At 41.9% G+C, this 22,901-nt stretch overlaps 1 protein-coding gene across 6 annotated transcripts in view; it reads left to right on the forward strand.

Annotated features, from left to right (window-relative positions):
• Positions 1-22,901, forward strand: part of EPHA4 (EPH receptor A4) — a 61,958-nt gene that overhangs the window by 26,605 nt on the left and 12,452 nt on the right. For 4 of the 6 annotated variants that reach the window (XR_010175869.1, XR_010175870.1, XM_063915912.1 and 1 more), the window contains exons 4-11: positions 1,520-1,675; positions 8,663-8,998; positions 16,544-16,668; positions 17,036-17,195; positions 17,461-17,572; positions 21,889-21,947; positions 22,166-22,300; positions 22,419-22,604. Coding sequence is in view for 4 of the 6 variants with exons in the window: in XM_063915912.1 (XP_063771982.1) it covers positions 1,520-1,675; positions 8,663-8,998; positions 16,544-16,668; positions 17,036-17,195; positions 17,461-17,572; positions 21,889-21,947; positions 22,166-22,300; positions 22,419-22,604 (1,269 nt within the window). In the remaining 2 variants the exon portion in view is untranslated. The remainder of the gene's footprint in view (positions 1-1,519; positions 1,676-8,662; positions 8,999-16,543; positions 16,669-17,035; positions 17,196-17,460; positions 17,573-21,888; positions 21,948-22,165; positions 22,301-22,418; positions 22,605-22,901) is intronic. The other 2 variants (XM_063915913.1, XM_063915914.1) reach the window with 1 other exon arrangement.

Here is a 22,901-nt window from a genome sequence, read left to right on the forward strand (position 1 = left end):
CATGAATCTTCTAACCAGGTGACCAGATCACCAAATGTTTATTTCTTTTCAAGTGACTGTGTCACCAAGGGGTGTTTATTGAGGCTGTCACAGTGTAAGTGAAATAAATTCTGAGTCATTTGATGCCAGTCTCATGACCTGTATTTACACATATTTGACATGTAACGACTTAGCATTGTGGGTAATGTCATTATTCTCTGCACTGCTCTACATCTGCGGTGTAAAGGATAATTGTGTGATTGTTTGTCTAGCAATAATATTATAGAGAAGGCTGGACTCCAGTGTTGGCTCTTAGGACCTTGGATTTGTCACATAATCTCCCTGGTTCCAGCCACCTAAAACTAGAATGTACATAATTCAGTGTAGCGTTTTATGCCCTATAGTAATATGTTAAATAAGCTATCTCCCTCTGGATCTGAATATATAATTTACATTCTACCTACACCTCACATGGAGTTTTTAAATGCTGCGTTTTTTTTCTTGAATAGACTTAAATGAACATAATTTACTATTAGCTGCTATTTTACCTTTCATTACCTTCACAGGGCCTAGTTTTTCTGCAAGGAGACAATGCAGAGCTCTACTCTAAAATCCAGCATATTCATTTTATGGGGAGCATTTTGTTTCTCCTGAACATGCAACACAGCGGTAAATGCACAGAAGGCTGACTGTGTTCATTCAGCCGTATTTAAAATGTTGTCAAGTCCAAAGGAGAAAAGTGAGGCCTTCTTGCATACAGTCGCTGGCTGTACACAAGCTGTCTTTGTTTATCTGTGACGGCTGAGTGACAGGCAGTTTCCAGTGGGTTCGCTTTCTATGCGCAGGGGGACGAGTCTGTGTTTGATGTGGGGATAGGGGCCTGACCTGAGCATATCTGTCTGCCAAGCTGTGGTTGGTGATTCTTATCAATTTCTCCCCGGAGTCTGTTTCAAGTGAAGCTAATCAAACACCTAGCAAGTCATCAGCTCTTTGCGAGGCACTAAGCAAAGTTCAATAAATGTTCTGGAATAAATAATAGATGCTGCCAATAAGCAGTCACTTGTTACAGAGGGACAGATGTATTAAGCCTGGAGAAGTGATAAAGAAGTGATAAAGCAGTGATAGGTGCAAGGTGATAATGCACCAGCCAATCAGCTCCAATATGTAAATTGACTGTAAGGACCAGATTGGCTGGTGCGTTATCACCTTGCACTTATCACTGCTTTATCACCGCTTTATCACTTCTCCAGGATTAATACATCTGCCCCAGAGTTAGAATTCACCCCAACTGACCAATAGATCAATATTCTGTGATACTGCTGTTATCAGAGACAAACTGAGGTGAGCCCATCACCTAAGCACAACAGAGACCACCATTGCCAGGATACAGGTGGCTTCGTCCACTGCCTGCAATTGTCAGGTCTACTTTAACAAACCTTGCCAACAGATAAGAGATATTGATATTGGTGTTATGATATATGTGGTTATTTGTGACACATCCTGCATAATCTCATTATTTGCAATATTCTCTCTTCCGTAGCCTGCAAAGCTGGATATTACAAGGCGGTCTCGTCGGATTTGGTGTGCTCCAAGTGTCCTCCTCACAGCTTTGCTCTTCGAGAAGGCTCAACAGCATGCACCTGCGATCGAGGATATTTCCGCGCGGACAGTGACCCGGCCTCCATGCCCTGCACCCGTAAGTCACATGAGGCCTTAACGGCTCCTTCACATGTATGCACTGGGAAAATGGGTAAAAATCCATGAAAAAGAATGTGTGCTTTAGCGGCATGTCCGTTCTGTGGGTTTAATGCTTTTCCCACATGTTACGCTTTTTCCAAGTTTTTCATCAGCTTTCATGTGATTATTTACTATTTAAACTTGAAGACCAAATACTTGTAAATGAGCCCTCAGTGAAAGAGAGGCCAACATCTCATCTCATGTCACCTTCTACATCATCTTTGTCATTTTGCCATTTGTCCTTTATCTCCTATTTTACTATACAGTCATCATATACACCAAAGGAAAATATAGCAGATACTTGACCACAGCTGTCACAAGTATAGTGGCATTTCTGAATGTGCCACCCATTGTGCTGCGTGGGTTTATGTTGCACAGCTAAATGGTTCCCACAGCCCTGTGACCTCTCTGCCAGGGCTCTCTATAAGGAGACTCATTGTCAACTAGAATTATATGTGACCACACATCAGCTGTTTTACAGTCTCCTGCAGCAAATGCCATTGATTTATCCGTATATTATCATTATTCCTAGGAGGCATTTTGTACTCCACAAAAATGGTCATACCTGAAACTTGCAACCGATATGTATCCTAGTCTTCCTAGTGTCTGGGAATGCTTAGCACCGGCCTGAAATAACATGCAACGTTTACATCTTCTTGTGTTTTTAACTGTGCATACATTGGCTGTACCATGCTTCATGTGTAACATGTGTCACAAGGGAAGGTTTCTGTGTTTTGATGCAGAATCTGGAAGGTGCCGTAGTGACCTCACACAAAGAGCCCAATAGTTGTATAATCATAGAAATGTATTTCACTTTAAAGTTTGATATTCAAAAAAGTAAAGGATGTAGAATTTGGTTGCAGAATGCAGTGTTGGTAGTAATTGTATTTATTTACATGAGACAGAAGTTGCCAGCAATATAGCAGTGTGCACTGAGGAAATACAGCTGTTCTATTCTTCCTCTCTGGAACCTTTCTCTTTCACTTGTCACTTTTTACAGAGCTGTAAACAATCAGTAATTGCATTATCACTAACTGAGAGCCAGTGCTCTCTCTATTGCCTGTGTAGCCCCTATGCAAAATATATGAATAGAGACAAGAACTAACTGCAGTGCAGAAATATTGGAAAAACGGTGGATTCTGCAAAATGTCCAAAGGTAAAAAATCTTTAGTCGTGCCATATGACCCAGCGCACGGTTGTAGCGCAGTTTATGGAACCAGAAATTTGCTCAGACTCAGTGGATTAATTGGACCTAAACTTTCTAAGAATTGAGGAGGTGGTTCAGTGGGTTATATTTGGGAACAGTACAAACATTAGATTCCTTTTGTCATGGAACATTTATGAAGCAACATAAAGATTCTTCACTCCCCCCGTCACCCGGCTCCATATGCGTGCATGCTAATATGGATGAGATTGTCCATATTGCCCTGCATGCACAAGCAACCCGGCCCCAACGATGAACGAGCAGGAAGTCGCGCATCGTTCATCGTTGGTGCCTACATACTGACCTATATGAAAGAGTTCTCGTTCATTAAAGAACGAGAACGTTCATATCTATCAGTGAAATCGCTAAGTGTGTAGGGCCCATTAGTCTCATCCTTAATTGAATTCATATTTAGGGTAAAGTGAGCAGCAGTTACTGCTGCAGAATATGTGTGCGCTATATAAATAACTGGTAATAAATAAATAATAAAGTTACATTTAATTGAAGAGATGGTTTGAGAATGTTGTAAGGTTGCATCTTGATGTGATATTTTGTATTCCTGCACAGAATACTTCAAATGCCTCTACTTCTGCACACATAACCCCCATTCTAGGCTTTACCACAGAACAAGTTGTCCAGTACATTTTGCAAATGAATCAACCTCTCTTTGTTGATTTCAAATCAACAAAGCAGAGACATTGATTATAGAACACTATTACATTCAAATGTACAGAATACCCAAAACATTTTTGACTGTGTCCCTTTAATTTACATAATAAAAGCCATGTGCTAACAGGCAGTAGATTCTTTGTTTTGTATTGAAGCGTATGACTTGGTCAGAAAATTCCTACCCTCCAGGCTTCCACCAGCACACTTCCGAAGCCTTTCATTTGTATACCATTTTTTTTAAATTTATTTTAAAAAATAGATTTGCTGCTCGGGTTGGTACTTCTTCAATAAGCTGTATTGTATTTTTTAAATGGCCATTGCAGCCCTATTAATCTTGGCTGCTCCCTCTAATGCATCCTGACAGTTATCTGCGTAATGAACCCTAATGAAATGACTGGTGGAACCTGCCTGTGAATTCTGCTGCTGCCGCTGGGATCTGACTTGTTGTAATGTTAGGGCAGATTGAGAAGCTCCGGCCAACCTTCACTCACTCCCAAGGTCATGGATAAACACATAGCAGATCTACGCTGACTTGTGCATAGTGAACATCTCTCAGTGGGGTTTATTCATGCAGAGTATGTTTTCTTCGCTGCTGGAAGTATCTGCAGTGCAGGATTTTGGTTTCCTAGTGTTATCCTAAACTGTTGTCCCCTGCCATTCCTGTTGGTTTTAACCTTCAACTGAATTTCTCTTCCCACCGTCTTCTAAGCATGTACAGAACTGCAGAAAAGCAATTATCTGGGCATCTGCAGTGCCTAGGAATTTCTCCAGGGGTGCTGGCATAACTGATTCAGAGAACGCTGCAGCAAAAACCTAGGCAAGAGGATGATGGTTGGCTGTGAGAGAATTCTGAGTGTTGTACTGCTTGTCATGGGAATCAGGCAGCAGTGTGTAATTACATGTGAAGCATTATGTTTGTGCATGATTATATATGTCTATACACAGTATAACGAGACAAAAGGGAGCATTAAAGAAGAGAAACTCTGAACTAGAAATGGAATATTAAAGAGTCATCGTCGAGACCATATATTTGTATTGGATAGGGATGTATTCTATCCCTTTATTTACTGTACTCAGTAACATTTCTTATATTTTTAATGTCTCAAATGTAGCTGTAAGAGTTTGTAACACACGGACACAGAGGCACGAGGCTGCCTGTCTCACTGAGGTTATTAGTAGAAATCCACCACAGTAGTGCCCTTTCCATCATCACCATGAGTACACCCCATCAGCACTTGAGCGGATGGACACAATTAATTAGCTTGGCAGAGTACTGGTGGCACATCTGTCGTAACTTCGCTGCTTTCCCAAGACACAAGCAATACAGCGTAATTTAAGCCGAAAGAACCAGCTGCTTCTTTGTGAGCCATTCTGACCTTAAGGGAGTTTATAGTGTCATTGGTTTAATAGGAATCCCCTTTGTAAAAGTTTAGACTCCAGCAATTGTATTGGGAAGGGCACTTCAGTTCTAGAGAAGTAGCCTAGCCTCTAGGGAACAGTGGATTAATTACAGGTTGAAATGTCTTCCAACACATACCAATGCTTCATAAATTATTGGTTTAGGGTCTCAGAAGCCTTCACAAAATCTACTCCCTTTTCTGTTATTCTTCTTATCCCACTCCCTGTATTCTGTATTGTGTTCATTGTTTCGGTGCACAGTCTTTGTTGTAGATACATTGCATTAAAACCAAATAAATAAATAATAAATAAAATCCAAAGTTTTCATTCTAGTTCCAGAGCATACTTTCATGAGTAATTAAGGGTGGCAGTATTCATGAAATGTACTTTCCTCTCATGTTTAATAACATAATCATAAAGAAGCAGAGATTCCATATTGCCTGGCCTTAGACCTCACTGGATGTAACTAGTGGATGAGTTGGGGAACCAATATAGATATGTTAGAATGTATTAACAGTTATTTATATTGAAAACATATATTACGCACTGCTATACAGAGAATATTTCAGCCATTCACGTTAGTCCTGTCCTCAGTGGAGGTTACAATCCATATTTCATATCACATGGACACACTAAGACACACTAAAGTTCATTTTTATCAACCTAGTAGTATGTTTTTGGATTGTGGAAGGAAAACGGAGTACTCAGAGCAAACGCATTCAACTATGGAGAAAACATACAAACTCCACACCAGTAAGGCCTTGGTTAGAATTAATTCCATGTACACAGTGCTGTTGGGTGGTAAAGCTATCCATTACGCAACCCTGGCTACTTATTAAAATTTAGTAATCTGCTTGTCATTTATAGGAGGCAACCATTTAGCTATTTAGCTCCTGGATTGGTCCAGCCTTATAGTAAGAGATTAGAAACAGAATTTTACATGAATGAACCTTGACATAATGGCTGTGTTAGGTAACTGAAGCTGCAGGTTGCACCTTGCTGTCTTCTACAATTACAACAGGCAGCCAGTCTCCACAGTCTACCATGTAGGGTTATAACTCACTTTCCATGCTTGGGACATTCTGGCTAGTGTTATTATCTGAAGATGGAGAGCAGGGATCTTGTTTTTACAACTGTCACAGGCTGCTACTTTATTTATCAATCGCCAACTACTTTACTGACTTTCTTGGCAAGCTTTGAAACCGAAGACAGAAAGTCTTCTCAACACTGCTCACTGCTTGCCGTCTACCCTGAGTGATGACTCCTTCCCAGTCACCCATGGCCAAATGTTAATTTACCGGCTTGTAAATCTTACTTGGATAATTTAAAAGTGTTTTATCCACACCCCAGGTTGTCCAGAGACTAATAAACAATTCCCATTCATTGCACATTACTATTGACTATTACTGTTTATCTGGGAGGCTGCTGCCCTATAGTACAGTATTACCCTTAGCATCTAGCAGAATAATTACTAAAGTTGTTGTGTTTCTCACTCTTTGTTTTTCCTGTAAGCAAGCTAGCTGATAATGTATTTTTATAATGACCGTAGGTAATTATTCATAGCCCAGCTCATCCCTTTTCTGTAGGCTGCAAATGCAAATAGCTGTAATCTTCAAACCCTAAAGAGCTTGTTCTGTTTTGTACTCATTACACGTTATTTTGAACAAGAAAATAATTATTTTGCTCAGGGCATCTCCTAGCTGCTGAATGACAGATCTCTGCAATCAAGGGGGAGAACAAAATAATAATCATAATAATAATAATACAAAACTCCATGCTAGGCTTCACTTGCAACTAATCTGAGCCCACGACACATGCCCTCTCCAGTTCTAACTCGCCCAGCCAAGTAACAGAAAACCGTAATTTTAAACGTCTGCGTCAGAGACTTCATAACAAAGTTTCCCAGCTAAGCGAAAACAATATTTGAATTTAGGATTGACTGAAAACACAGGTTGGCTGCACAATGCATGGGTCATATAGATGAATTTGGGAGACTCAGCCGCTGCCCATGTGATGCCGCTATTCTCATTGAACAGCGGCTAAGCATTCAGGGTTGCTGGAGGAGAAATGGGAAGGTCAGTCGAGGTCTTGGTGTGATTAGTATGAGAATAGAAATCGGAGGGGTCTGGAAATCTGCAAATCTGGAGTCTGTTTTAATGAACCCTGGCAACATTTTAGATGGTCTATGTATTTAAAAACAATACAAAAAACAACAACTGCTAACTGGGTGCAACATTACTATAGCAAATATGAACATTGGCCCTCATTCCGAGTTGTTCGCTCGGTATTTTTCATCGCATCGCAGTGAAAATCCGCTTAGTACGCATGCGCAATGTTCGCACTGTGACTGCGCCAAGTAACTTTACTATGATGAAAGTATTTTTACTCACGGCTTTTTCTTCGCTCCGGCGATCGTAATGTGATTGACAGGAAATGGGTGTTACTGGGCGGAAACACGGCGTTTCAGGGGCGTGTGGCTGAAAACGCTACCGTTTCCGGAAAAAACGCAGGAGTGGCCGGGGAAACGGTGGGAGTGCCTGGGCGAACGCTGGGTGTGTTTGTGACGTCAACCAGGAACGACAAGCACTGAAATGATCGCACAGGCAGAGTAAGTCTGGAGCTACTCTGAAACTGCTAAGTAGTTAGTAATCGCAATATTGCGAATACATCGGTCGCAATTTTAAGAAGCTAAGATTCACTCCCAGTAGGCGGCGGCTTAGCGTGTGTAACTCTGCTAAATTCGCCTTGCGACCGATCAACTCGGAATGAGGGCCATGGTTAATAAAAGCGGTAAATTCTCCAAGACTGACAGATACTGCGGAAAATATAGCTGCTTGCCCATAGCGTTCCTCTGCTTATTCAAGTTTTATGAATATAGGTGCAAAGGATTCTGGGAATAGGCATTTGAAAAAAATAATTGTGCACATTTTAATTCTATTCACCTCTACCAGTGAAATCATTATTGAAACCCAAATGGTTTATATGTGAACAGTAAAATTTCCATCTTCTGCTTCCTGACTATCAAGTGAGGTTTAGAAATGACTTTGCTAGAAAAACACAGAAATGTGGAAAAGATCTCATCTCCGCAGATTGATTGAAACCCACCTGCCACCTCTACATCCGCTCATTCTCGCTGATAACGTCAGCAGACATTTGCCTGTCTCCTCCAAGATGTGCTGTTCAACTGTCACCCCCTCCTCTCCCTGTACCATCTCTATTCATATTGGGAGGGGGATCTTCCTGACCCATCTCTCTCCTCAGACCTGCCAGCATCTGCGTGCCTAGTTTTCTGCTTGACTGCCCCTGTGTTCAGAAGCTGCCTGGGCCTCGTCCCACATACCAATTACTGACTTTTTGCTTTCTGAGGATCTTGATTCAATGTGGCACTTTTTCCCACGTGAAAGTGGACACAACAGTTTGGAAAGGTTCCCTCTCGAGCACTATGTTGCTGAGAATGGGAAGCGGCACAATAGTGTTAGAAACCACACGTTCCACGGTTTTAACCCTACCCAAACAATTCCGTACACAGCTCTGTATACATATTGTTCCTGGACTCGTTGTCCCTCACGTATCTGTATGTAGATCTCATTGTTCCTTACTACTTAGCTGATCATCCTCTAGAGAAAATTATCTGGTTTAGACTTTATTTCTGACATCTACACATTTGTTCCACAGGACCCCCATCAGCACCACAAAACCTGATATCCAACGTCAATGAGACATCTGTGAATTTGGAGTGGACTGCGCCCCAAAATACAGGAGGAAGGGCCGATGTCTCCTACAATGTGGTCTGTAAGAGGTGTGGTGCTGATCTGACTCGCTGCCGACCATGCGGGAGTGGTGTTCACTACACACCCCTGCAGAATGGCCTGAAGACAACCAGAGTCTCCATCACTGACCTACAGGCTCACACCAACTACACGTTCGAGATCTGGGCTGTGAATGGAGTGTCCAAGCAGAACCCTGGCCAAGACCAAGCCGTGTCGGTTACCGTGACCACTAACCAAGCTGGTAAATATATAATAATATAACTATTAGTGCTGACAAGTATTGTCCAGGAAGTATGACCAAAGAGGTTCAGAGCTGCTTTCTGCTAATGGCAGAGGTGTGTTAGCACTTATCTGGCACAAGTGTTATGGCCTGGTCCACATAATCTCCCTGTGTCACTCAGTGAATGTTTGGTTGCTGGGAAGTTGGACCATCAAGCATTCAGCAGCTTGAACTGTGTGAAAACCTCCTGCCACATATTATATTAATAGGCAAGAGGAGCAAGCTCATTTGAATATGCAAATTTAATCATTCATTGTTTTGTTTATTATCCATGGGTAGCTCCTTTAGCCATCAGCAGAGTTATTTTTCTTGATCAAATATGACAGAGTTTCAAAGTGTGAATGGTGGCACACTGTGACAGGCGCTCCACGGGGTAGGGGTAACACAGGGAGATATGTGCAGCCCCTCCTACACCCCTTCAGTACAGTTACTGAGGCCCATTTGTCTACAGTATGGGAACTCTTATTACAATGCAGCAATGAAACATATTTCAAAGGACTAGCTCATTCTGCTTACATTTATTCCAGTATATAAACCAGTATGAATCCATAAGGCTGAAAGTAACACATACTTTTATTGTGTGTATCTTATTTAATTGAATCCACCATCACTGAGAGCTAGAAAATGATGAATGCAATATAGAAAGTCAATGTACAAAACAATTTTATATGCACAGTTAGAATTTTTACATGTGCTGATACTGCTATGTGTAAAGAATAATTATGCATAGTGATTGTTTGTCTAGTTTTGTGTTGAACCTAAAAAACGTGTATATATATATATATATATATATATATATATATGTGTGTATACCTCAAATTATGGTGCAAGCGCTATGCAGACCTTAAAACGCACATTGAATTGGCCGTAGTGCTTGTCATAGGTGTCAAAGATATGTGTGATGTTTTACAGGGCTGTAACTAGGGGTGTGCGACCGGTGCTGTCGCACACAACACAAGGGCTCTGTGAGTAGCACCATTGCTGCCCCATGGACCTTGCTTCTGGCTAGCAGGGTGCCTGGATCACTGCTGCAGCTTCGCCAGAGCATCCTGTTGACCCTCCAGAAGGGCACCCTGCAGTCTGTGCTGCCACTCAGAGCATCCTCAGCAACCCCTCTGTGCGACGTCATGATGTCATGTGTGCGACATCATGCTGTTGCATGCTCAGGGTGCAGGGCTGTCACAGGGCGCATTTGTACCCTGTTGCGGCTTCACTGTTTTATCTGTGGTTCAGACTTGGTTTACATTACGATGTTAATAAAGTAATTTTTTTTTAAACTTCCCCAATAGTCTGTAATCTTGAAGAGGACAGTTCATATTGAGTCAGCGCTAGCATTTGTCAGGAGCCCTCTACCACATCTCAGCGAAACCTGAGCATGCTTAATAATAATATTACAATTACGGAGTTAAGCTATCCATTTCCAAAAAGTTGATTTGTGTGTTTAGAGAGGTCTGGGGAGCGTGTGCACAAATAGTGGAGTGAAATAGTGGATTGTAATCACAATCCATCACCTATGAAATGTAAAATAGAAAAGCGGCTGAGGGCTGGAAAGAAAGACTCTCTGTTGGTCCTCTGGTTCCCCTCCGTTTACATGGGGGGGGTTGGGGGGCTCCTCTACTCTTCCCAACGCATTTTTTTTTTTTTGAAGGACTCAACAGTCTTGGCTTTGCCAACAGACATAAACAAAATACGTTTGGGATCAGTAACCCAAACGAGTCCCCTCTTGCTCTTACCCTCCATCACATCACAGCTTGCTGGACACAGGATACACCAATTAGCACTGAAAGTGTGTAAATAAATTGAACAAGCCTTTTGCCTTAGAGAGGCGATGGATAGTTTTAAACAGCTGTTGGCTGTTCAAAGTGAGGCCTTTTTAGAAATAAACCATGTGCACTGATCATAGCATTGTGCTCTTTGGTGTCTGATGAAAATATAAAACTGTATAGAGACAATCGCTTCCCCTAATTACCTGCCATTTACACATGCGCCCACTGGTGTGTTTTGATTGGTGCATGACCCCGTATAGCTATTACGGTGTATATGATGATGCAATGTCTCCTACAGTTTTCAGAAAGAAATTAGTTTTTATACACCAAGTCTTGCAGCAGCCATCGCTGCTACTGTACATGGTCATACTTATAACCGTTGAAATGTTGATTCATTGCAGAGAGTTCAGTTGGTAGATTTACATTAATTTCCCTTGTTTGATAAACTGCTTTTATCTGTTTAATGTTGCTGTTTAATCTCTGCCAGGATAATAACAGTCTGGGTGGAGTAATTTGCCCTGAAGGCTGAACTGTCTGTCCATGCGCTTTGTTTACCAACACTGCAGTGTTGTGGGTTATATACTGGCATTGGAATCGTTGGCTGCTACTTTTCCAGCTCTGGGTTATCTTGGTCTCTGCGATTTACAAGGAAACATTTGTTTTTCATGATTTTACTATATCAACTCCTTTTCAAGCAGTGAACTTTAGATTTGCAGGTTTGAGATACAGATAAGGTATCAGTCTGTATTAACTTACTTTTGTAGTTAACAACAGTTATTTGTGGAATTTATAGCCTGTTTGGTAGGGTGTAGTATGGTATGCCGGCGGTCGGGCTCCCGGCGACCAGCATACCGGTGGCGGGAGCCCGACCGCCAGCATACAGACAGTGTGGCGAGCGCAAATGAGCCCCTTGCGGGCTTGCTGCGGGCACGGTGGCGCGCCACGCTATTTTATTCTCCATCCAGGGGGGTCGTGAACCCCCACGAGGGAGAATAAGTGTCGGTATGCCAGCTGTCGGGATTCCGGCGCCGGTATACTGTGCGCCGGGATCCCGACAGCCGGCATACTGAAGACCACCCTGTTTGGTAGACTAAAGGCCAGTACTGACGGGAGAGATGTGTGCTGAGCGATCTTAACACAGACCGCTCAGCACACATCTCTCCCCCCGCTCAGCACAGCGTGATGTGCTGAGCGAGGGGGGGGCGATAACGGGGGGCCGCTCACTTCACACAGCGCTGAAGTGAGTGACCCGCTAGATTGAGCCTGCATGCAGGCTCAATCTAGCACCGGCGATAGCGATGGGCCGCGCATCGCTATCGCTGGGGGGCATACACATAACAGATCCCTGCTTAAAATCTAAGCAATCCTTAGATTGCTTAGATTTTAAACACTGATCTCTCCGTGTGTACCCCCCTTAATACACCTTTCACACAGAAAGGGAAATTACCGGGTGAAGAAGTTCTACCTGGTAATTTGCTGATAAACACGGGTCCTTTTTTCTGTGTGAAAGTGTCAACCTGGGTTGAAATTCCCGGGACATCGACCCAGGAATTTAGCAGGGTCGGAGATCCGTGAATTTCTACAAAATCCCCAAGTTGATCTGCAAATGACCGGGTAGAAATTCTTGACCCGGTAATTTGCTTCTCTGTGTGAAAGGGGGGTCAGGCAGAGACCGGCAAATTGCTGTGATTTCTGTCTGAAAAGGATATAAGGGGTATTCATGGTCATTCTCGGTGCTAAGCTTGAACTGTATTGCTTCAGTTTTATCTAAGCAACCAAAATGGATGTTCTTTAGCCAGGCCACCGTTGTGGGATTGTGAAAGTAATATTATCACCTGCTCCTTTCAAAGACAAGAAAGTTTTGTTAGGCAAGACAGATAGCCCTGACCCCTTGCTGTTTGACAGTCTCTACAGTGACTACTTCAATATTTTGGGCCATGGAATTGGCAAGTTGCAGCTGTTTCTCCCCATGTGTCCTTGGTGTAACAAGAGGCAGCTTGAGCAGGGATGTAGTTAGATTCCATCCCCAACCCCTTGAGCATTAGAGGGAACACAAGTGAGAGAGGGGTGGGGGTCAAAAATAATTAGCAGAAAATTTCATGAAGAACCAGACTCCAGACTAGACAATAAGTATTAATTTACTCTTTCAGCAGATATTCTGGTTCTCAGACTCTATTAGCAATAGAAGCAGTGGGAGTGAAGACTATTATTATTATTATTTTTTAATAATGTATAATTATTACAATACCTCATTTATAATCATTCGTGTAAGAAACAATACAATAAATTGACTGGTCATTCTGGAGGATGTACTTCAGATACAGCCCATGTCTCCGGATGCATGTCACTCAGAGCCCTTTAACTAACACCCTTGCTTTGCTTAACACATCCCTTAACTCTTTTGTGTGTTTCCCAATTCACCCTCCAGAAATGTACTTTCTCTTCCCTGGAGACAGATCCATCCCTTCCACTGATGCCACATGATTGATTGGGGAAACAGAGGGGGCACAGAGCTGGTGTTTGAGTAATGTTACAAAATCAGGAGGACACAAAACTAATCAAACACACAGTCAGGGCTTGTGTTTTAACAAGATGATGGATTGCACTTCTGTGTGTTTTCCTGTCTTGCTCCTAACATCGACTTTTTAGTTTAATAACTTTTTTCAAGGGGTAGGCCGCAGTGTGTTGCTGTTCCCTCGTCATTAATTAATCGCTTCCTTCTGCCAAGCTTAAAAACCAGCACCTCACATGTATGTGGACATGATACAAAGAGATGCATTTAGAGAGCGTTGAAGCTCCATTTACATGATTGAAATCCGCAGCCAGCGTTTCACCCTGTGTTGTTGTGGTTTTCAATGTGTTATTAGGCGACTCGAGGGTTAAATACACTTTGAAGGAAACTTGTTTTGTGGAAATGTTGTTGGAAGTCAAGAAAAACAAAGCAAGACTAGCAGTGACTATACAAACAATCTTTGTGGAATGTGCTTATAGATCCAGCTTTATCTCCCTGTGAAATGGAGAGTGAAGCTGTTTAGGGAGGGATTACACAATGTGGAACAGGCATGTATACACATTAGCAAAGACAACAATCTAGACATAGGTGGCTCCTACTATGCAGGGATGTGTGTTTGGTTACGGATTTGTCCTTTTTATTATAAAATAATGAAATAAGCCTAGTCTGGACAAACCTGTGTTTCACCTGAATGGATAAAAAGGAAAGATTGTTGAGACTGGGGAATTCCACTGCAATTACAAAGTGTCTAATCAATGTTCTTTATTTAATAATATTCCCCTTAACATAAGGGACAATAATGTACTACTGCCTTGTATTTATGCTGCAGTTCTGTAAAATGTTTCCTTTTGTTTGTTTATTATATCACATTTTGTCTTATATGTTACAGTTATGGTGTTATGTTTATTTTATTAGATTTAATTTTGGATGCTGCAGTAATGTTGACTGTTTTGTTTATTAGTTGTCATAGATTTTGCTTTGCATGTTACAGTTCTGTAGGATACTATTTTGTTTGTTTTGTTCTTAGATTTTGTTTTGTATGTTGCAGTTCTGTAGAATGTTTTGTTTGTTGCTTTCTGAGTTGCAGTTGTGCTTGTACATAGAACTAGAAGACTGAATTATCAGGTGCCTAGACTATTAACTATAGTCAATGTGAGCGGCTGGAATTGGACAGAAGGTGATTGATTGGAGGCGTAATATATAACTTTACAGTTTACCACAATAATGCCGTCACTGGTTTTGGAATTGGTGGCTGCTGTGCACGTAAACAGTTTTCCTGGATGGAAAACATTTTCTCCATAAAATTAGATAAACCGAATTTGCAAACGCTAAATGATTCAGAGTATTTTGGCATTGTTGATCAAACATGTCACATGTGGAAAGTTGTTTGGTTTGAACTCACAGAGAACTTGATGCTTTGCAAGTCCAGGTCAGGTTACAGGTTCTTGTGCACAAAGACTTGTTTCTCTTGTAATTGCCTAGAGGCTGGGGAACCTTAATTGCAGCTGTTTATTTCCTCCCAAGCATCTCTTGTCTTCTCAGCCCAGGGCCCAGGCCTGTTCTGCTTAACTGCAATCTGTGCTCAGGAAACACATTTTATAACACCTGGAAGCGAGGGAAGCAGGTCTTTGTAGCTGGCCCTGTATTGCCAGTGGGTATGTTGTCGAGCACGTTGATGGTACCAGTAAAACTACTGATAGGTGTTTAATAGCTAGGCTGCGGAAGTGAACGTTGCATCTGGACCTGCTCACTGTGAGACACTAACCTCTGAGCTTTGAACTCTTTTATACATGTTTCGTTCACATCAACCCTGCAGCCCCTAAACATTTACTGCAGGGTAACCTGCACGACAACTAAATTGCCCCAAAAAGGCCAACAGGTAGGACAATTGCAGGCTGTTCAATCAGTCTGGGATCGTGTCACCTTTAGAAGTGTTATCTGAAAATTAGTTACAAGACAATCTGTTTTATTCCAACTTTTTAATGGTGGACATTAAGGAGTCTATTTACTAAAGTGTGGGTTTATAGATGTGGAGATGTTGCCCATAGCAACCAATCAGATTCTACTTATCATGTATCTAGCACCTTCTATCTGGTTGCCGTGGGCAACATCTCCACATCTATATAAAGCCACATTTTAATAAATATACCCCTAGGATTCTCATTATGACAAGGTGTCAAATAAAAGTTACTTATAACAGCAATGTGTTTTATAAACCAGAGGAGGAAATGGGAACGTCCTACATGATTTTAATGTATAAATACAAAACTCCAGTAACTACACAAAGTGAACAATGTAAGAAATATAATTTATAATAATAAATATGTTTTCATGGTAAATTATGAAATGCCCCCTTATGGAGATTACAGGACTAGTCTGACAGAATGTGCTTTGTTCTCCACATTTAAAGGAATTAAAAGAGTTGCTTGCTGTATAGCTTGTCTTGAAAGTAATTAAATCTTAATAGTAAAATTGTTTGAATGATTAATTGGCCAAACCCAGTCTTATTTCTCTGTCTTCTGTTCTCGAACAAGTCACTTTATCTTCTTCTTATGTCTCATCACAAGTAATAGCCTAATTTGTCATGGGTAGTGACCTATTGTGATACTTTAAGCAGCGCTGTGTGCATGGAATTTCATTGCTATATAAGAACGTTATTACAATAACATGCTCTGTCACTAGAACCTGTCATTACTTTGTGTGAGAACACGTCATTATATCTTCTTATTTACTAGCACAATCCAGCCCTCCCAGTATTGAAGTCTCCAGGGTGTCAGGACTGGCCGCTGATTCAGGAGACTTTGTTGCTAATGAGTCAGTGTTAGTGTGATGTACCCGGTCTTGTTATTCATTCTTTATTGAAACATGTTGAGTTATTAAAAAAACCACCTAATTCTCAAATTAAGGGTGTTCCTCCGATCCCAAAATGGCATTTTACATAGGTGCAAATTAATCCTTAGTTTCACAAGTTATCAGGGAGGCACCCTGTGACAGCAGGAGGTGAAAGGTTTTTACTTTCCTAATTAATGTAATTCCTCTATTATTACCATAAATCTGCATTGCTGTTTCAGCAACAAGGAAACACAATGAGATTTGTTTTGGAGAGATAATAGAGTTGTTGGTTGCCTTATGATATAGTAACCTGAATCAGTCAGCGTATGTAGCAGTCCATTGTTTTAAAGAAAAATGACCAAGGCAAATAATAACTTTGATACTTGTCTTTCTCAGCTCCTTCTACTGTGACCCAGATCCAGCCAAAGGAGATCACCAGACACAGCGTCTCCTTAACCTGGCCAGAACCTGACAGGGCCAATGGTGTCATCTTAGAGTATGAAGTCAAATATTATGAGAAGGTAATATATGCATGCAGTGTGTAATGCTGTAGAATATTCTGTCATTCAGCTGTCACGTTACACTTGTTCACACACCTCCAAAGCTTATTTACTTGAATATAGGGGTTATTCAGTTACCTGCAAGATTCCCCAGCAGCCTCGCAGGTTGTGTTTCTGCATGATGTTTTGATAAATGAGTTAGTTCATTTTTGCATCACTGTAATCACCTTTTATGTGCACAAACATAACGTGCAAAAGAATATTATGGATGCTGGTGGCTAAGCCACTGCCTGGATGTCAAGTGTTTGGCTTTAAAAGGAATACTGTGTATTTGATTGCTTTACTATTATAGAGTAGCATCTAAATCTATATATTTTTTCATGTACAGGACCAAAATGAGCGCAGTTATCGCATTGTAAAGACTGGTTCACGTAGCGCTGACATAAAGGGCCTTAATCCCCTCACCGCCTACGTGTTCCATGTCCGTGCCCGGACTGCGGCGGGATATGGCGATTTCAGTGGACCCTTCGAATTCACTACAAATACTGGTGAGAGCTTTGTCCTACAGTGTTTTTATATATAAAAATGTTTCCATTATTCCGGGATACCCTCTATAATGTTAATTATGACTTGAGATGAGTGCAGTTGATCTCTGCTGCCATTATTACATATATACATACTACAACTTTCTGTAAGTCCAACCTATCTGTCAGTACTGCATTGTTAAAGATAATTGCAATGAGGGATCTGCGAGCCACAGTGTGAATTCATCTGTGTGACATTAATGTATTCTATTCTCTCTGTCACGTGTAGTTCCGTCTCCCATGATCGGTGAGGGAGCCAGCCCTACTGTGTTGTTGGTGTCCGTAGCGGGAAGCATTGTCCTTGTGGTCATTCTCATCGCAGCCTTTGTCATAAGCAGAAGGTATGTGGCCCACATCGCCGATTTCAGACTTTAAAATGAATAGTGGCATTTTAAACAACTGTTACATTATTCACACGATGCTCTGTTGGGGAAATCTTCAGAGATTGTGATGAAAACAGCAAGTCGCAAAACAACCACAAAAATGCTGCATTTATTATTTTGTTTGCTCTCCAAGTGAAAACAACATTATTTTTTAAAATCTAACTCCCTAACACACACACACACACACACACACACACACACACACACACACACACACACACACACACACACACACACACACTGTGTGTGTGTGTGTATATGTTTGTATGTATGTATGTATGTATGTATATATATATATATATATATATATATATACCGTATATACTCGAGTATAAGCCGACTTTTTCAGCACATTTTTCTGTGCTGAAAAAGCCCCCCTCGGCTTATACTCGAGTCAATGGCTGCAGCAGACGCCGTGGGCTGTGTGGGCGTCCGCTGCAGCCGGCTCCAGGACAGACACTAGAGGTCATTATTGACCTCTAGTGTCTGTGCGCGTTGCTATGGGAGAGACGTCATGACGTCTCTCCCATAGAGATGATCGGGTGCCGGGGAGCGGGCGGCCGCACAGAGCGGCGGCCGGACGGAGCGTGCGGCCGGACGGAGCGAGCGGCCGGACGGAGCGGAGCAGCGCAGCAGCAGAAGAAGCGGTCGGGAAGCAGGAGCGGGGCAGTGGTAAGTATTGTTTTTGTGTGTGTTTGTGTGTTTGTAAGCGGCGACGGGGGCACTGCAACAGGGGGCAAAGAAAGAAGGGGGCACTGCAACAGGGGGCAAAGAAAGAAGGGGGCACTGCAACAGGGGGCAAAGAAAGAAGGAGGCACAACTACTGGGGGCAATGAAAGGGGGCACAACTACTGGGGGCAATGAAAGGGGGCACAACTACTGGGGGCAAAGAAAGAGGGGCACAACTACTGGGGGCAAAGAAGGGGCATAACTACTGGGGGCAAAGCAACGGCAGCATGTTTTTATCTGGCACTGTGGGGGGATATCTGTTACTGGGGGTATATGTGGCACTGGGGGCACAACCCTAGCAACAAGCATTACCCACTGGCAACAAGCATAACACCTACCGCATGAAACCCCTGGCAACGAGCATGACACCCTGAGCATGAACACCCCTGGCACCGTACATTTCCCACCCTAGGCTTATACTCGAGTCAGTCATTTTTCCCATTTTTTTGTGGTAAAATTAGGTATCTCGGCTTATATTCGGGTCGACTTATACTCGAGTATATACGGTATATATATATATATTAATTAGATCAGATTGGGTTATATCCTGCACCATGTCAAAGCTGCCAGTAACACAGAGCAATTAGGCTAACGACTAAAGGAGAATAAATGAGATAATTAAGAGCTCAACAACTGCTGCCAATAGAAGCTTGGTAATGTTATAATCTATTATTATATTCTAGCAGCCAAACTAGTTGAACCGGAATATATATTTTTTACTTTGATTAAAAAAGGTCATACGCAAGAAGTTTTTGAGAATGCTCAATACAGTTTTTGCCTCTCCCTCCACACTTAGTACCTTCCTCTCCTGGATAGAGTTCAAACCTGAAACAAAGAGAAAGTATCTGATTAGCATCTAAACACAGCATTCACAGTACAAACCCCTACCAGGATCTTTCTTCTGCCCAGCACGAAAGCAGCAGTAGAAGCAGACTGCCATTTAGCACGATGTCTGCAGCTGGAAACCTGCTTCAGATGGAAAATAACTTCTAATAATTCCTGAGCTTCCTATTTTAGGACATTTTTGCCTGTGCTCCTTGCAGTGTTTATAGGGAGGGAGGTGTATGAGGCACGTTCGGTTTTGATGGCTTTCGTAAGCAAGACACCTAGTGCAGCCAGAATACATAATATCCGACCACTCTCAGGGTCACTCTTGCTGTGTGAGATTGTAATTCCTCATGTGTGAAAGACACTCGACCCAATGTATTAATGTAGGAGATTGTCTCGATCTCCAGCTAACAACAGAGAATTGGCCCTCAGCGAATCACTAAAAATAAAACGGCGACTATTTTGGTTTTTCTTAATTCTTCTATCATGTCAGCCAGAGAGCTGGTGCAGTGACACAGCCAGGGGTGCATAGATTTCGGGCTCATAGATAATAATGCGGATTCAAATTGATTTTCATCTTCAGATTCATACACAGAGAATATATTCCATACTGTGTGGGTTCACTATGTGAAAATGCCTTAATTTCATTATCTCAAACAGCTTTAGGCAAAGTTTAACCAAACCTCCAGGGTTATAGCGTTAAATATATCATTTTGTTAAATGCAAAAACATATAAAGAAATAGCAATTCCTGATTGTAACATGCGGGTCATGTTGTGATTGTCAGGTTACAGGAATGTCTGCCTGAAAGGATGAAACACATTCCAGCAACATTCATGGCACAATGTATGGAAGACATTCCGCTGAGTGTGCAGCCTGCTTGGGTGCAATATAAATCTATACATAGTACCCTTTCTGTGCTAGTGAGCTCACAATCACCTAAGACTTTTGCATACCATATGAAGTATACATAACACTTGCCTGGTTATCTGAGCATCTGTTATCTTTTACATTTTGCCTTCACTTTCAAGACACTGACCCATAGAACTGGTCAAGGAGACCTCCGTATAAATGGATGTTATATTGGTCAGGGTCGTGCTAGAAGTTAGGCTGGTTGTGATGTCTCCAGGTTCCAGTTGCTAGCACAGTGTCATTACCCTGCTGGACACTTCTTAGCATTTATTCCTGTTCACTTTAATGAGGTTATGTAAGCGGCTGACAGAAGAAGGCAGATGGTGTCTCATGGCAGCTTGGCGCCCCAGAACACCAGAGCTGCTTTCTTAAGGGTGTTTTTTTGGAAGCAGTTTTTAGTCAAGCAGACTGGCATTAAAGGGTGGAAATTTCTTGCCTTATGTTAACTTTTTGTATGCCAGGCCTGTGTTCACGTGCATTCTAGTAAGTGGTGCAGTACTGCAGCAAACCAAACTAATGACAGCCAAAGTTTGTTTTATATAAAGAAGCAGTATTGTGACATCCAGGGCACATGAATCTGCTGCATGTGGAAATGCTATTTAATGCAAGCAGCGGAAATCCTCTGTGGGGTGTATGTGAAAGTCTCTGTGGGGTGTGGAAATATATTTTTGGTTTTGTTTAATTTCCTAATGAGCACCGGTGCCAGTAGACAGCTGTGAGTATCCGATGAGCTCTTATTCTGCACCTTGTCATCCATCAGGGTCACTGCAGGGCTGATCAAAGCTAACCTGGCTGATACATGCACCTTCTTTCATTGTGTACTGATATGATGCATGGGGAAGACTTCTCACACAAGGCTGCAATTTCACAATGCAGACACATACCAGTCTCTTGTGTATAGATCAGTCCTGTGGGAAAAGTTACCTCTCGTCTGACCCTCTCACCTGTTGGCTTTTATGTGGAGGAGGGTGGAGTGCTGCAGCTCTCTCATAGCATTTTCTGGCTAAGGCTCTGGCAGCCAGTGACTCCCCAGCAGTTGCTGAACTTGAAATGCTACTATCTCTCTTCCCCTATAACAAGTTCAATTGCATGATGGAAGCCACAGGTTGCCTTTGTCTCCAGTTATTTTATTCCTGTTCATCAAATCAATTTCGGCTGATGAGCACTGTCGTGATGAATCTTAATTATGAGATAAACTTGTCGGATGTCAGTAGCAGAGTGGCATCTTTCTCTGTGGATTGCATTGATCCCTAATGTAGAGCCGAATGGGCAATGTCAGCTGCCAGTGTTCCTAACAGTCTGTAAAGGGTCGCACAGGTGGCTAGATATGCATTGGGAAGCTATCATTAAATGCTCAGAGCCTTCAATTAGTGAGTTATCAGTAAGCTTGTGTTCTTTAGACAAAGCCCCCTTAGATACAGTATAATTACTGACTATTCCTACCAAACCTTGTTCTACGTAAACTCCTGTCTAAATGTTGTTAGAATCTGTACAGGTTGGAACATTCCTTAAAGAAAAAAAAAAAAAGGGAAGATTAAAAACAAAAAGCCTATTTGATAACATTGGGAACGCATGAATTTTCTTAACATACTGTACGTAGCTGGTTTCTGTCTTGAAATGTTTCTAACATTTGGTATGAGGAGGCAAAAGTTACAGAAGGTTACTATGTTTTACGCTTGTCATAATAACCGCTCCCAATCATATAGACTTTAATGGAAGAAAACCAAGTTCCCTAAGTGATGGCTTATAATTTGCAGCATCAGTTATATGTATAGGGTGCTGATCGCTTTGTCTGTCACCCCTTAGGCGGAGCAAGTACAGCAAAGCCAAACAGGAAGCTGACGAAGAGAAGCATTTAAATCAAGGTAATGATTTTTAAATCTCAGCAGTCTGAAAACATTATCGAAACAATAAAATAAAAGCGACATTATTTGCATTTTACTATACACTCATGAAGGGTCCCTTTAATCTATGCCAGAAAATTGATCTCTGTGTTACTTTTAATCTTTAATTTGGAATACGGTTTTTTGCTTTTCAAATCTGATGAGGCCACTTTGTGTTTTGGTGACTTATTCCAAATTAGTTTTCATCTTATCCTCTTTAGGAGTGAAGACTTACGTTGACCCATTTACGTATGAGGATCCTAACCAGGCAGTCCGTGAATTTGCAAAGGAGATTGATGCTTCTTGTATCAAAATTGAGAAAGTAATTGGCGTAGGTAAGTGGGAGAACCTGGAAATGACAAGTTTGGATGAATTATTTATTGTCACAACTGTGCAGACCGTAAAGCTGTGTTGCTGGTATTGTAAATTACAATCAACTTTCTGTCTTAACAGGCGAGTTTGGAGAAGTGTGCAGTGGGCGTCTCAAGGTCCCTGCAAAAAGGGAGATTTATGTGGCTATCAAGACACTGAAAGCTGGTTACACGGATAAACAGAGGCGGGACTTCCTGAGCGAGGCCAGTATAATGGGCCAGTTCGATCACCCAAATATAATCCATCTGGAAGGTGTTGTCACTAAATGTAAGTATCGTACACCTCTGTCTGTCTGTCTATCTTGTGCATGTTTGTGCTGTTATACATAAGTGCCCTTTGCTATTCTCACACAAAGCCATCTGCCACCTGTTTATGGTCTGCAGTGCATGCTGCTAGGTGTATCAGTCAGCAGGCCTTCAGTCCGTCACATGATACTAGTGAGTGCTGTGTTATTTCCCCAGGTATCACTGTCGAGAATGATGTATTGCATCAAACTGACGTGCAGTTCTTTTCTGCAGTATTTATAGATGCCTGTCCTGTAGAACCTCCTTCGGTTTCCTGTGT

The sequence above is a fragment of the Pseudophryne corroboree genome, chromosome 4 (genome assembly GCF_028390025.1).
Source record: "Pseudophryne corroboree isolate aPseCor3 chromosome 4, aPseCor3.hap2, whole genome shotgun sequence".
Taxonomy (NCBI): domain Eukaryota; kingdom Metazoa; phylum Chordata; class Amphibia; order Anura; family Myobatrachidae; genus Pseudophryne; species Pseudophryne corroboree.